The sequence below is a fragment of the Rhipicephalus microplus genome, chromosome 7 (assembly GCF_043290135.1).
Source record: "Rhipicephalus microplus isolate Deutch F79 chromosome 7, USDA_Rmic, whole genome shotgun sequence".
NCBI lineage: Eukaryota > Metazoa > Arthropoda > Arachnida > Ixodida > Ixodidae > Rhipicephalus > Rhipicephalus microplus.
This window is the reverse complement of record NC_134706.1, coordinates 169,486,667-169,501,296: the sequence shown is the minus strand read 5'-3', so window position 1 is coordinate 169,501,296 and position 14,630 is coordinate 169,486,667. Positions and strand designations below refer to the sequence as shown.

The following is a 14,630-nucleotide window of genomic DNA, read 5'->3' as shown; positions in this document are numbered from 1 at the left end:
CGTCCTGGCCTCAAACAGTAGAGAACTACCCTGAGTATTATCATAGATTCTTTCTTTGGCAATTTCCTGCTTAAAAGTTCGATAGATCTCTAGTGCGGACTTCTTAATCATGCCAATTCTCCACATGTCAGTCTCCGTTTCCTGCAGTTTCTTTTTAACCGATAGTTCTTTCTGGTTTGGCCACCTGCTGTTTTCTAAGTATTTACCAGTCAATTTCCTGGTTCGCTTCCTCCATTTTGTATTGACATTCTTCATGTACAAGTAGCTGAAAACCTTCATAGCCCAATGCTCCTCCCCCATTTCTCTCAATCGCTTCTCAAATTTTATCTTGCTGCTAGCTTCCGTGCCATCAAATGATGTCCATCCCATATCACCTTGTACTCCCTGGTTTGGTGTATTGCCGTGAGCTCCTAAAGCAAGCCTACATATTTCACGTTGCCTAATTTCTAATCTTGCTTGAACTTCTGACCTCATGCACAAGACCGCGTTGCCGAACGTCAGCCCAGGAACCATGACCCCTTTCCATATTCCTCTCACAACATTATACCTATTGTAATTCCACAGTGCCCTATTTTTCATCACTGCTGCATTCCTGTTATCTTTAGTCGTCACGCATATTTCGTGTTCCCTCAGGTACTCGGTCCCATTGCTTATCCATACGCCCAGTTATTTGTATTTATCTGTTATCTTTAGCGTGACTTCCTGTATTCTAAGCTCACTACTTTTGTTATCATTAAAAATCATGACTACTGATTTTTCCTAACTGAATCTAAAATCTAACTTATCTCCCTCATTACCGCAGATGTCCATCAACCTCTGCAAATCTTCCTTGTTGTCGGCCATTAGCACTATATCATCTGCGTAGATTAATGCTGGTAGTGCCTGATCAATGAGTTTTCCTTGTTTGACTAAAGAGAGGTTGAAGCCAAGTCCCCTTGCCTCTAATTTGGCCTCTAATCCTTGCAGGTACATCATGAATAAGCAGGGTGACAGTGGGTACGCCTGCCTAAGTCCACGTTTCACCACTGTGGGCTTGGATGCCTGTTTTTCCCACTTTTTAACTACCTTGTTAGTTTTATAGATTTCCTTTAAACGATTAGTGACTCCATCTTTTACACCCAGTGTGTCTAGTATTCCCCACAAGTCCTCTTGAACCACGCTATTGTACGCTCCCTTGAATTTCTGCAGGCCGGTAGGAAGCTTCACAGCGCAGCGCCTGATCTTGTGAAACGGCGCAGCCATGCAGGCAGGGCATTTAATTCCCTCCCTATTTTTTGTATACTACTGTCCTTGTGTACATCGTAGAACACATAACAGTAATGATAGCAAACAGATCATTGATTCGGGTAGGCTTGGTGTTTTTATTTAAAATGGAACAACGAGGAAGCTGCTGAAGCTCGTGCCTGTATACAGCTGCTTTATATGGAGATGAAACTTTAACGAAAAAAAAAAATGTAATGATAAACAGTAGGCTCATAACAAACAACATTTCTCTGAGGGTGCATGTCCCATGCAAGGCTATGCATTGCAGTCCTTACTGCATTAATTATGTACACGTACTGCAGGGCATGCAAGTGTATGCAGACACACGCTGACGAAATGACATTATTTGCTGCATACAAACGTGCACCGCACCAAATAAGACGCCCGTGTTTGTATATTCCGTGTTTGTATGTTGATGAAATCACACAGCTCGTTTACAGAATAAAACAAACACAATTGCGAACAATAAAATGCGACGCTGTTTAAAGAGGCGGACCCAGGTTACGAGGAGAATTATCAGTATGGCATACACACCACGTGTCAAGCTTTTGCAACATCTAAAGAGACTAAATATGGAAAGTTGCCTTTGTAAGTTAACATGACAGTACCAAATGGAGAAGCCACACGAGAGAACAATTCATCGTGGGCTAAAGAATGTGTTTTAAATATTATGCACAGCTTTGCAAGATAATATCGACGAGTTTTACTCGTCTAGGTGTGGGAGGTGTAGGCCTGATAAAATGCGATGTTGCTTCAGAGCCTTTCTTTCGTAATATTGCAATTTTATTCAACTCTTTCAAACGCGGCACCGTAAATTTCTACTGGGTGCTCGAACACGGCACGCAGGTCGCGGGGCAAAATCTTTGTAACATTTTATTACCGAAACAGCGATACTAGCAATGCTTGAGCTGCACTTGCTGTTTTCTAAATTGTAACCTCCTCAATCTCATCACTGTGATCAGGAAACAGAGAGGAAAAGTACAGCAGTAGTACGTAGAGAAATATTCAATTTCAAGCCCTTTAGCAATATCATCTAAACAAATTGCCAGTTCACTGTTGAATTCTCGATAGAAAAACAGCTGATCAGGGACGCAAGCTTGGCTTGGCACTGGCTTGGCCGTTCATACAGAGCCAAAAGCCGCTGCAGGAAACTGGATTGCGGATCGTATTGAGACAAAATGTTTTATACATTTTTGTTTTCTTTGTTTCATTTCTCTAATTGCTCTTGTGATGGCGTGGACCGCGCTTCGGGATCTCATGTACCGGCGCACTGTTTTTAAGTTTAGTATGGCGCACGATAATACATGATTGCGTGCTTTAATTTAAAAAGGTTCGCGAGTATGGCAGCAACACTGCAATGTCGGGAAGAGGCACGACGAAGAGGATAGTAGTAGAACCAGTAGCAGCTGCATGCCCGGGTTGAGCGACTGATGCTCAGATGGAGGAATGTCAACCCGATGCCTTTTGTGTTGGCCGTTCTGGCAGTTCCGCCGACTTTATAGAAAGAGACGACCCCGTCGCTTGTCCTCTTCTCCTTTCCTTCGGGCATCAGCGACAACATTGACGGACGACGTGTTCGACTTCACCGTGCACGTGAGTATAGGTTGGTTTTTCATTCGAGTGAATTCTTGTTCAGATTTGCAACTTGTCGACTTCATCCTGATCACCTGTCACCGGCAATAAGTCAATAATAAGTCAATAAGTCGTGTGATATTTAGGTGAAATAAATGATAATGCACATTTTCTGCTCCATTTGCGTGACTTAGCTACACCAGGACATGAGGTAAAGCCTTTGTCGCCTAGCCACTAGCAGGCAAGATCGATCACTCGCGTGCTTCAGTTCACGAATCAACGCGCCTGCCTTAAAATTAGTAAGCTGCTCGCAAAGAAATCTTACCGAGGCAATTTTGTTTTCTGTGAATAATGCACCGTAGATTTATCTTGAATAACACACAAAAAAAAAACTTGAAAAATAAATGTCGCGACCTTTTAGAAAACGCCGTGTCTAAGAGCTAGACGCGGCATTTTGTAAAAGGCTCATTAAATTCAGTATGTTTGCGTAGTTTCTGCTTGAAATTATTATTGTCTATGAATTTCATGGCCCAATCTTTTGCTTTGGCTGAAAATCTCGGCGGCAAAAACTTTGTTCAGTGTCCCTTTAAGGGCAGGTGTAGATGCCATCATTTCAGTCGCAAATCTTTTTGCTAGTCGGTCGGCTGGTTAACAATAAGGGTACTAACTAGAGTTCCAGATTTCATCAGCAACACATCGTCATGGCTTCATCAGATGCTGCATTATATACATTCTATCCTCGTTTTTAAATAGGTGTACCGTATGGTCCACTGTTACAGGAAACAAGCGAGCTCATGGACAGTGAGCCATGTGGTGCTAACTGGCAGCGAGGCTTGTGAATGGGACGCATGCGCATAGAATCGGGGTGCGCCCAGTTTTGTCTGCCATTTCTCCGCCTGTACGCATGACAGCATTGGAAAGCGCATCCGTATTTTAGCTGCGCAATTTATCTAGCCCAGTGCCTCCTGCTTCAGGGATTTCCTGTGAGCACAAAAAATGCATGATTTTAATCGTTGCTGCAGTGTTTTGCAAGTTGTCACCGTAAAGCACATCATATTTTTCGCATAATGCTCGCTGCAATTAGCAAGTTTCGATGACTCAAAATGCTGTTCAGGTCTGATGTAGCAAATATTTTAAGCTCGTCCTCGTGACCATGAAATATTGGTTTATTAAATAATGGAAGGCAGAGTTAGTATCAGTTGATTTACAGTGTGAAAATGAAAATTGCGAAGGACCGTGCCTCGCAAGTAAGCCCCGAGAGCATGAGCAGAGAAGTAGCAGATGAGGATGCTCATGCGCTGCATTTCCAAATCTCACCAGCACTAATGCTTGACGGACTGCTTGCCACGCACTAGCGTGTTCTTTCTGAAACAGGACTTTGGCCCTGTAAGCAAGTTCTTGAAAGGCATAAGTAAAACGTAGAATGGGCCCCCTAAATGCACCCATCCTTGAACCATTGGGCTTATAGATTAGTGCCCTTTTCAAAATACAACTATTCTGAGCTCTAAATTGTGACAGAACAGTGCACGAAGTTCAAAAATGGGAAAAAAGTCTTTAAATGTCCCCTTTATACATAGTGTTCTTGTGATGTCACTTCTGCCGATGTCGCCCTCTCCCACCATGCCCGGGTAACTCCCTGGGTACCTACGGCAGTTCACGTGCTGCAGTGCGGTTTGTTGGGGGCTCGTCATATGTTGCTGTGAACGATGTGGAAGCATTGTGGTTTTTTGTTGTCTTACTTTAACGAGCTCATTGGATTAGGAAGGCCTCGCTCGTTCACTCGATACAAGACCAGATAATCAAGATGTGCGACACATATACCAGCCACGACGTACACCGGCTGCCCGCCACAACCTATGAAGGCCTATTATCTTGCTTTCACTACAAATTGCCTGGCCCAAAAACAAGTGAAAGCTCAAAATCTCTCGAGCCGCAATTTTAAGAGTGGTTGTGCGAAGCGCAGCTGCTCCCATTGAAAACTAGTCGTGCAGAGCTAGGCAAGTTTACAAGAGATATAATATTATGAATATATTGTCACGGCCTACGCCACCAAAGTACAGTTCCCCCCCCCCCCAAGTGTTTTAAACAGTGCTGATGTTGAGCTTGAGCCTCTTTGATTGCAATTTGTGGAAATAGTCGAGGAAAATATTATACAAGGCAGATAGCGACTTTGCGTGGCGTGTGCCGCGGTAATGCCAGTCATTACTTTATTTTTCGCGTATGCTTTAACACACTTTTCATTTTGTATTTTGCTTTTGTTGTACGCTAATGTACAGTGGAGTCACTGAACATGATAGAGACCGTGTATAGAATTAATTGACTAATTAAAAGAAAATCCTGATGCCCAACTTGAACCGATCGGCTATACTTCAAAGTGAACTAATATTGTTTCCCATTCTTTATAGTTTGTTTCAATGCAATACCAAATCTCCGCGATCGCCATCACGATTTTAACCGCCTTCCTCGCCATCATGATTTTAACTGTGGACAAGTTTGTATGTACAGTATCTTGGTAAGCTATATCTGTTTGCAGGTAAATACTTGGCTATGGCACTTACCCGTAATGAAGTTGCAGCTGAAGATGCAAATATTACAAAGTTTCTTCAAGTAGCTTTTGTTAATCTGCACCAGCCAAATACGCTGGTACTTTTAGGAAAATCGGAATGTGCGTTCTCAATTTCAGGTTATAACTTTCAGCGAAGAAACACCCTAAGCTCTGCCCCCTCTGCGTGGACTACTAAATCAACTTGCCTCACTAGCAGCTCATAATTTCTCAAACTTGCATCGTGAGGCAAAACTAAACGGGTGCAAGCAGGAGGAGACAACATGGCAGTTGTAGGTGATAGATTCGGTTGGTGCCCGGGCATGTTGGTGGCGCATTTCGGAAGTGACGAAAAGGCGCTGCGAGATGCACGTGCACACTTTGTATAGTTGCCGTATTGGACAGCAAACTTTTTTTCTTATCTGAGCAGTTTTACCAAAGGAAGCTTCATCATATGGCATGATAAATGAAGCGAATCTACAGGTTGAACCGCATCATAGCCTCGCTGTGCTTTTGTACTTTTTTTAGCTCGCAAAATTTATTTGTACATATAAGTGACAACTTGCCAGTAATAAGGCAGCTCTTGTTTCTTTACCATATGATCATCTCCGGTGTGCTGCTGCCTCAATATTTCAAATTCTAAGCATTTACACCATTGTATGCTAACTTTTCCTTCAAAGTGAGACAAGCCACATGTGTATCGTAGATCAAGAAGCATGCCAGTTTTACGTACTTGCAAGGTAAACATCAGAAATGCACAGTTGATCAAAAATACTAGTTTAATGGTGCATCTACATAGCAGAGCACCTGTGGCACCTCGGGAACAAGATAATGCCTCATATGTTACAAGAGATAATTAAAAAAGACAGGGGACGTTCCATGAACAAATAGAAACAAAAATAAAATGGCACGTGGCAGCGATCGAAGGCGGCAAGGGGGGGGGGGGGGGGAGCCCGTGGGACTTCAGCGGATGAACGTAAGGTGTGTGTTTAATATGTGGAAGAAAAAAAAATTCAATTTTGGCGACTGAAATGAGGGTGACTTAGTGAGTGCGCTCATGACGAGAGTAAACACGGTTATTATTATTATTTTTTTTTTTTTCAAATCTCTTTTGAAAGCCACAAAAAATCTGTATGTGGTGCAGCCTAACAGAAGGTCCGTGAAGGCAAATTATGAATTCATCGTTGTACAAAGGACTTTTTTTTTTTTCATGCGCACCATCCCCGCCGCGGTGGTCTAGTGGCTAAGGTACTCGGCTGCTGACCCGCAGGGCGCGGGTTCGAATCCCGGCTGCGGCGGCTGCATTTCCGATGGAGGCGGGAATGTTGTAGGCCCGTGTGCTCAGATTTAGGTGCACGTTAAAGAACCCCAGGTGGTCTAAATTTCCGGAGCCCTCCACTACGGCGTCTATCATAATCATATAGTGGTTTTGGGACGTTAAACCCCACATATCAATCAATCAATCATGCGCACCATAAATAGTGCTCAAAATTTAATTGCATATGTTGTTTTCATCCTCGCTGTATTCCGTGCTGTTTATGATGTAAAAAAAAAAAGTAGCACGCTGAAGTGGTGCTGCTTTTGGGCAACAGTTGAAAATGGCGGGGTGCATGAATGCGGAATACTGCCGCTTACACTCAAATCACTCTTGTGGTCACCTCCCACTGTTTGCAGCATGTGTTGTGTATACACAGCTGCATATTTCCTAGCTAGAAAAATTTGATTTTAGGTGTTTCACGCCATTTTCCATGTAACTATTCCACAATTGCACACACTGATCAGCAGGCTTTCAATTGCGCTGAAGGACACAGGTGCCACAAAATTCATAGTCGATTCTTTCAAGAAACCGTATGTAAAGGCTGAAGCTTCATGCGTACATACACACACACATACCATATTGTTTTTTGTACTTTATGAAAGCTGCAAAGGTCTCATGTGCCTCCAAGCGTAACCTGTCTTATTTATTCTCCATCACCGCAAAAGTTTTGTGAGTTTCAAATAAAAGTACTTTGCGCATGGCCACTTTTGGGTAATCTTTTTGTGTAGGTGTTATTTGAGCAGCCTACAGTGTTTAGTTTATAAGCCTGTATGTATATGTTGCATTATAAGGATGCAGAATGTGTGTAGCTGTACAATATAGATGAAGTGTAAAAATTAAGTGTGTCTATTCTAGTGTTCTTGCAACCAATCTTACCCCCGTATTCTAGAACGTCCCTCCACTCAACGCTTCACCTTCACTTGAGATGGCTGATGGGAGCGCTGTCTCTAAGCAGAGAAAATTGCTGCATGTCAGCAATAATCTGCTGTGATTCTCGAGTAGCGCAGCGTCGCTTTCAAACGAGCAGCGGCACAGTGCTCAACTCTGTCAAGTGAAGGGTGAAAGTCGAGTCGGGGAGCGTTTATGAATATGGGGGTTAGTTGTGTTGTCTTGTTAACCTGCCATTAACACTGGATTGATGCTACTTTGCTCTAGCTGTACAGTGCTCTCCAAGGCTCAAGGAGGCACCGCACGGGGAAGGCTCGGAGCAAACCATGCGTGAGTTTCCTTTCATTGTTACACTATGCACGTATTAAGTGATAGACTTTAATGTATGCTATTTGTATTGTGCAAGTTTTCGGGGACATACAACTTCCAACACTTATATGTTCTGACGAAAATCACGCAAGAATGAGAGAAGCTTGTGCAAAAATTATGCAAGAGTGTAAGAAGCTTTTGCAGAAGTCTGTGAAATGAAGTTTTGAAATTTTATGGCAATGTGTCATTGCACAGTGGTCAACAGTCTTGCTCAGCATGCTTGACTGCAGGGCTCCCGGCTGCACAGGCGCATCTACGGAGTGCCTGATGCATGATGGGCCAAATGTCAGCCTGCACACTGGTGCCTCTTATCCCCGTTTGTCTGTTACATCAGTGTCTCTTGTAAAGGGGATCAACTGTGCTACCTTTTTTTTTTCGAATGTAATGAGTTCTTTTTCCAGATTATTGTTGTTTTAAGGTAGAGTCTCACATTTCTATCAAATACTGAAGATTCTATTTTTCCTTCTAGATGCTATGAAGTCACTCCTTGTGTTACAATAGAGTGAACACTGTTATGAGAAAAGCTACTTTATGGAGTTAACTCACTCCATATTGACTTAACACACAGAATTGGTGAAAACTACACTCCATTCCAGCTGCATTAGGAATAATATTCATTTGCATACTTCTGTTTCTTTTGTTTGTTTGTTGGCTGGAGGTTTGGAGTATAGGGTGGCCAGAGTGCACTGTGTAGTCTTTCTTCATCTTCCCAATTTTGTGAACATCAATTGATAGCCGTATGGGAAGCAGCCAGCATGCTGAAACAGCGGTGCAAGCATGCAAGATGTTCACCATTGCATGCAGTCAGTTGCTGTGAGCAACCTACTTCATACAATTAACTGCGAGTGCTGAACTAACGCTGCACTATGTGTGCCTCCTGGAAAGCTGCAACGGTAAAGTCCCACAATCGTATAGTAACATGGATAACATCGCAATTTCTTTGTTGAATAATTTTGCAACAGAATCAATGGAGTTTTGGATAAATTTGTGTATCTGCCTGGTTCATCAAAGCTACAGAGTCAAATGCTGTATATACTCGCGTATTATGTGTACTTTTTTTGTCAATCCGGTCATGTGCGAAGCTAGTAGGAATCGCTGGCCTATAGGCTCAACTGGGAATATATGTTGCAGGTGCTGTCACAGCTGTCTCAAAGCGGATTGTCATTTGTTTGCTAAGCCTGTTCAAATGCCCCCATTTTCTTGAAGTTCTTCCAAACAGTGCTCACAAAAACCAGTTCCCACGACAGGGTTATACCAGAGAACATAAGTACTCTCCAATAACTGTCGGGAACCCAACGTAAAGTAAGATGCAGACAAGGAAGCGCGATGCCAACACAGTGCTGTGTGTGTCGCCCTTCATGTGTGTGTGTGTCCATTCCTTGTCCCAGTCTTCTATTGCGTTGTGTTCCCTCCGATATCTAACCAACACACCCAAGCTTCTATGCTAAGTCTTATTCAACGCACTCTTCTGCTGGCTCCCATACTGAATATTGCATGTCGAAGAACTCCACGCTGATGTGCTTAGCGGTAGCACGGTTTCAGTTTTCTTCGGTAAGCTTTATAACAGCAATCTGCCTAGTATATAATTATTGTAGCCTATCACAAGGAACGGTAAAAACGCAATGGCCAGATGGCGAAACCGAAAAAAAAAAAATGAGTGCGAAAACCTGCCTCATCTAGTTGATGTGACAGGTCCTTGCACGCGTTCAACATCTGTGCTGTGTCTCGGGAATACATTCTTGCCGTGGAAGAGATGGGAAGATAGGAGGCAAACCTTTAGGCATTTCGGACTACACATAAACAAGTTTCGGTTTTCAAGTTCGATATTCTAGGGAAAGCATAAAAGTTCATGGAAGAAGGGACCTTGCACTCAGTCCATTTTGTGTAAGACTGCACTCGCCTGCTCGACAAGAGATGTGCCTGACCAGAGCATCATGAAGTCAAATGTGTCTGTGTGTGTGCTGGCAAGGTGGCTCGGGCTGGTTGGGGAGGGCAAAGTATGCGAGCAAAAAGTTTCTTGTAGTAAAGCAGGCTGGCTAATTATACTGGTGAGCAAATTATGTGAGGATGCAAATTGTGCGAGTAAATATGGTATGTACTCTTGTATGTTTCAGCTCTGTTGCTACGGATCGTGCGGATCCAACTTGGCATCCGGCAGCAACAAAAAGAGGTTCTGCAGGAGGTGCGACAGCTGAAGCACTAGGTACGGCTCTTGTCCGTGCCTCAGCACGCCCAGCCAGCACAGCGCCCTTCTGACCTTCCCCAGCTGCCTGCTGGTACAATTGGAGAAGTGGAGGCAGCAGAGGCAGCTGTGCAGAGTAAAGCTGTGGCTGCGGCTTTGGTGTATATTTCTTGATTTTTAATATGCCTATGTAACATGCAGAAATTTAGTATTGCTTTAAGATACTGTGTTTCGGGAAACAAACTAGTCAGGTTATCTCATGAGCCACTGTACTACAGTCGAATTTGAATAATTCGTACTCAAAGAGGCCAGAAAATTTGTTCAAATTAAAAGAAGTTCAAGATAATGAAAGTTACCGTAATTACTTGAATCTAACACGCACCTTTTTTCCGGTTAAGAGAGTTCATAAATCGCATGTGCGTTAGAATCGAGTACGAAAAAAAAAAAATGAATATGGTCATTCTATTGCCATCACAACTTACAAAATGGCCGCCCCCTACGTGCGTCGGCATGGCACGTCGGTCATTTCTGCCTATGTGTTTCCCATGCGCGGCACTTCCTACATGTGCTGAGGAGTTCGTCATCTTGTAGTACATTAGCATCGACGGCATGGTAGGGCCGACTCCAAAAACTCGACGAGTTCACCACAATGCTGCTTCTAAAAGAAAAGTCGTCGCGTGTGCCGGAACGGACAGAAATCGGGCCGCATCGCGGTCATTCGGAGTTCCCGAAACGTGCGTGCGGGACTGGGGGAAACAAAAGCAGAATATTGTCGACAGCAAAGATTCACGCAAAGGCTTCAGTGGACCACAGCAGGGTCGGTTTCCACAAATTGAAGAGCTGCTCGGCGAGTATGTGATTAAGCAGTGAGCGGCACAGCGGCCCGTGACGACAGAACTGCTCCAAGTGCAGGCTATGCAGTTAGCCTTAGAAAAAGGGCTAATGCAGAGCCATTTTAAAGCGAGCAGGTGCTGGCTAACGAACTTTATGAAGAGAAAAGGCTTTTTCCTCCGAAGGCGAACGGGCATATGCCGGAAGTTGCCGGAGGAGTACGAAGAAAAGCTTCAGAGTCTTCAGAGGTTCCTCCTAAACTTGCGGCACAACAACGGCTACCTGCTTGGGCAAATCGGAAATGCTGATCACACGCCTCTTTACTTCGACATGCCTGGCACCACAACCATCTAGGAGAAGGGGGCGAAGCAAGTTTGTGTACTGACATCGGGCCACGGTAAAACTAGAGTGACAGCAATGCTCTGTTGCACGTCAGATAGGCATAAGCTTCCCCGTACGTCATATTTAAACGGAAGACGCTCTCAAAAAGAGTCGTTTTCGCGAGTGGTGTGATCAAGCAGGCCAACGAGAAAAAAGGGGTGCGCGTTGCAACCGATGTCTTAGCTTTTTTTTTTTTTTTTTGTCGTGGAAATCGGGCGCGCGTTACAATCGAGGGCGCGGTAGAATAGAGTAAATACGGTAAACGAGTGGAGGGCTCACCATGCAGTGATGCATGTGCATGGAGAAATTTTATTCACAAATTACAGGACATTCGTCATTAATTAAAGTAGTCAATACATGTCTGTACACGTTGGCCTTGCAACGAGTCAACAAGTTTTGCGTGCAGTTTGCAAAGCATTTGTACTTTGGCTTCAGTATTCTCCTGGCAAAAGAAGTTGCACGCGGCAATGTCCAGTGCTGACACTCTTCGAAGACAACTGTGTTTCTACGGTTACCATCTGCGCTGCAGCCGGAGCGTGGCCAGCACATGATGAGAATGGAGGAGCGTCTCCACCTGGAGAAAAGCAGATCGCCATTCGAGAGAGAAACACTCCGCGGCAGCTTTTTTTTTTCTCTCTCTTCATGCGCGGTGTTGAAAGGAGAAGAGTCTCTACATAGCAGGAACAAAAAACAGGGAAGCGTGACACCGGCGCGTTGCAGATCGGCATGAGAGAGCCAACTCTCTGCGACAGCTTTTTTTCCCCTCTTTCTCTTCATGCGCAGTGTTAAGAGTCTCCAGGGTCTCTACGTGGCAGGGACGGAAAAAGCCGAAGCGTGGCACAGGAATGTCGCAGATTGGCATTTGGCAAACATTCCACCGCAGTCTTTTCTTTCCTTTTCTTCATTTTCTTCTTCAAGCACAGCGATGAGGTGTCTGAAGTGCCACCGCAGGATTGGGCGGGGTGCTGAGAGCATTTTTGGAGCGCGGTATAGCTTTGATAGGACCACAGCGTGAGTTCGAATTAAGTGTGTTGGAATTAATGAGATTCGACTGTATTTACTATAGTCTGTGAAGTCCGAGTGAACTGTCCTAAGCTAGCAGACGATGTAGGCGGCATCGTGTGTTTGATGGGCAGTGACTAGCAATAGCCTGCTTAAAACAGACATACAGTAATTTTGTTCATTTATCACCCTATTTCGTGTCCGCTGTGGCTCTCTCTACTTTGAGCTACAGTTCACCCTGCCTTGTGTTAGCTGATTTCTTACTTTTTTATAAATCTAACATGCACCCAATTTCGCAGTGTGAAGAAAAATGCACCTTTGTTTATTGTGATGAGATTTCTATAGCGACATGCCTCTTTGTTGGCTATCACAGAAAAATATAAACAGCAAATGGTGCGACCATCTAATGCGACCTTTATTTTTCTATCAGTTTCATTTATGACCAAGATTTGGTCGCTCTAAGGTTGCCTCTTAGTACGCCTTGGTCATGTTCATTTATTTTGTTGTGCTCTGCTTACAACGCATTGATTAAAAACATGTCCAAGCTTCTTTTTGAATTCCACATATTTTATCGTTTTTCACCTGTAGAAGCTACTCCTGGTCAACATTCAGGCAAAAACATTGTAACCTCGAAGAAACGTGTATTGGAATTTGAGCACTGTACAAAGTAATTATACTATTACATAGCTAGAATCAATATTTATTAAGGGTTATAACAGTGTTGTATTTGATTTCATAACAGCGAAACTGCATTCAGAGAAGGACTCTGAAAGGTTCTCACACTGAGTGTGAGAGGGCTGATGTGGAAACCATTTTAGGTCAAGTGAGTTGAAGTTAGCGTAAAAAAACTATGAAGTGTTGTGATGCCCAAAAATTCAAGTTGTTGTTTTCGGTGTCCTCTTCTTGCAGATTTTTATCATGAAAACATTTCGATGTGCTGTTGCGTTTACCCCATCTATGCTTCTTGCATTTTTTTACAGCGCAAGCACCTCCTGCAGATTGGGGGACGTGGCCTCCGAGAAATTGGTGTGAATGCCATGAAGGCTGTATTGGCACATGACGTGCAAGTGCTGTACAGCCTTCATGGCAGAAAAGGGAAAAGGGCCTTTGTGAACCTGAGGCTCTGTAGATTAGTGACAGGTTAGACTTGTTCATTGTTTTATGTGTGTGTACCCTTGTGTATTCTCTGTACTGCAGTGCTTCATGTGTACTATGGTATTTCTGTTCTTGTATGCAGATGTCATCTGCCAAAAAGCAGGGTGCGACCAGGTGGAGGCCCTCAACTTTATTAAGAGGTGGCTGCCAGGGTCTGGTGATCGCTGTGGGGGCAGAAAGCGGCGCTTCAGAGAAACATTTGTTGTGGAGCAGCTCGATAATCCCCACTCTCAGAGTGCAGATTATCGGCTGCTCGCGGCAGCTGGCTTCCTGCCCAGCCACTGCAGCCAGGGCCTCGACAGCACCACTGTCACTGCGCCCCCAACGCAACTGACCTGCAGTAGAGCGGGCCTTTTTTAGTTGTGTATATATATTTTTCAATGTATACATTTTTTGTTGTACCAAATAAATAAAAAAAACAAAGAATAAATAGTCTGCAGACTGTCGGTGGTGCACTGTTCGGCTAGCTTATGCTGATTCGGAAGCACCATCACCATGTTTTAGTTACAAAAAAATGCTCTAAACTATGAATATTCTCGATTACCATGTGGGGGACATATGTGGGGATTGCAAGTGGGGGACATACGCTTTCAGCATTTACTTCCTAACGACTTTTTTCGATCTGTACCAAATACCAGTACCAAATAAAGCACTCGCTATTGCAAAAGATAAATTGGTAAAAAAATAAACTACACTTCTAGTGTTAGCAAAGGGAATGAGGTATAAAAGATGAAATAGATCGAGTAACTGCTTTCAGTTCTCAGCATTCAATTTTCTGTTGCCCCAAGTATACAGGGCTGCAAAGCTACAAGAGCGGGTCATCGAGGCATATTGTTTAAATCTTCCGGTAAGAAAAATTCCCTACTAATAATGGTTACATAATGGCAAGCCAACCAGTAGCCAATATTCGTCGTGCAGGAAACATCGGTGTAATAACGGCATTTGATTGGCTGCAATGTGGCCCTGGATTGGTCCAATGTCGGTCGTACATCCGTAGCCAATATTCGTCGTGCAGCAAACATCGGCGTAAAAATGGCATGTGATTGGCTGAAATATGGCCCAATGTTGGCCGAACATTGGCAGCTTTGTTGGCAATACGATGGGCCTTCGTCGGCCCAATGTTGGTT

The 14,630-nt window shown here is 43.8% G+C and overlaps 2 protein-coding genes across 2 annotated transcripts in view; one reads left to right on the top strand and one right to left on the bottom strand.

Moving 5' to 3' along the window:
- Positions 1–2,120: 2,120 nt before the first annotated feature.
- The window catches only part of Nup154 (nuclear pore complex protein Nup154), a 362,979-nt gene continuing 350,469 nt past the window's right edge, over positions 2,121–14,630 (bottom strand). Inside the window, exon 10 of the mRNA XM_075869915.1 lies at positions 2,121–2,930. Within this exon, the coding sequence (XP_075726030.1) occupies positions 2,760–2,930 (171 nt within the window). The 3' untranslated portion in view covers positions 2,121–2,759. The remainder of the gene's footprint in view (positions 2,931–14,630) is intronic.
- On the top strand, positions 2,725–13,933 carry LOC142767707 (uncharacterized). The gene is made up of 5 exons (XM_075869917.1): positions 2,725–2,856; positions 7,851–7,913; positions 10,067–10,155; positions 13,329–13,488; positions 13,586–13,933. The coding sequence occupies exons 4-5, from the start codon at positions 13,386–13,388 to the stop codon at positions 13,861–13,863; spliced, it is 381 nt and encodes a 126-aa protein (XP_075726032.1). The 5' UTR covers positions 2,725–2,856; positions 7,851–7,913; positions 10,067–10,155; positions 13,329–13,385; the 3' UTR covers positions 13,864–13,933.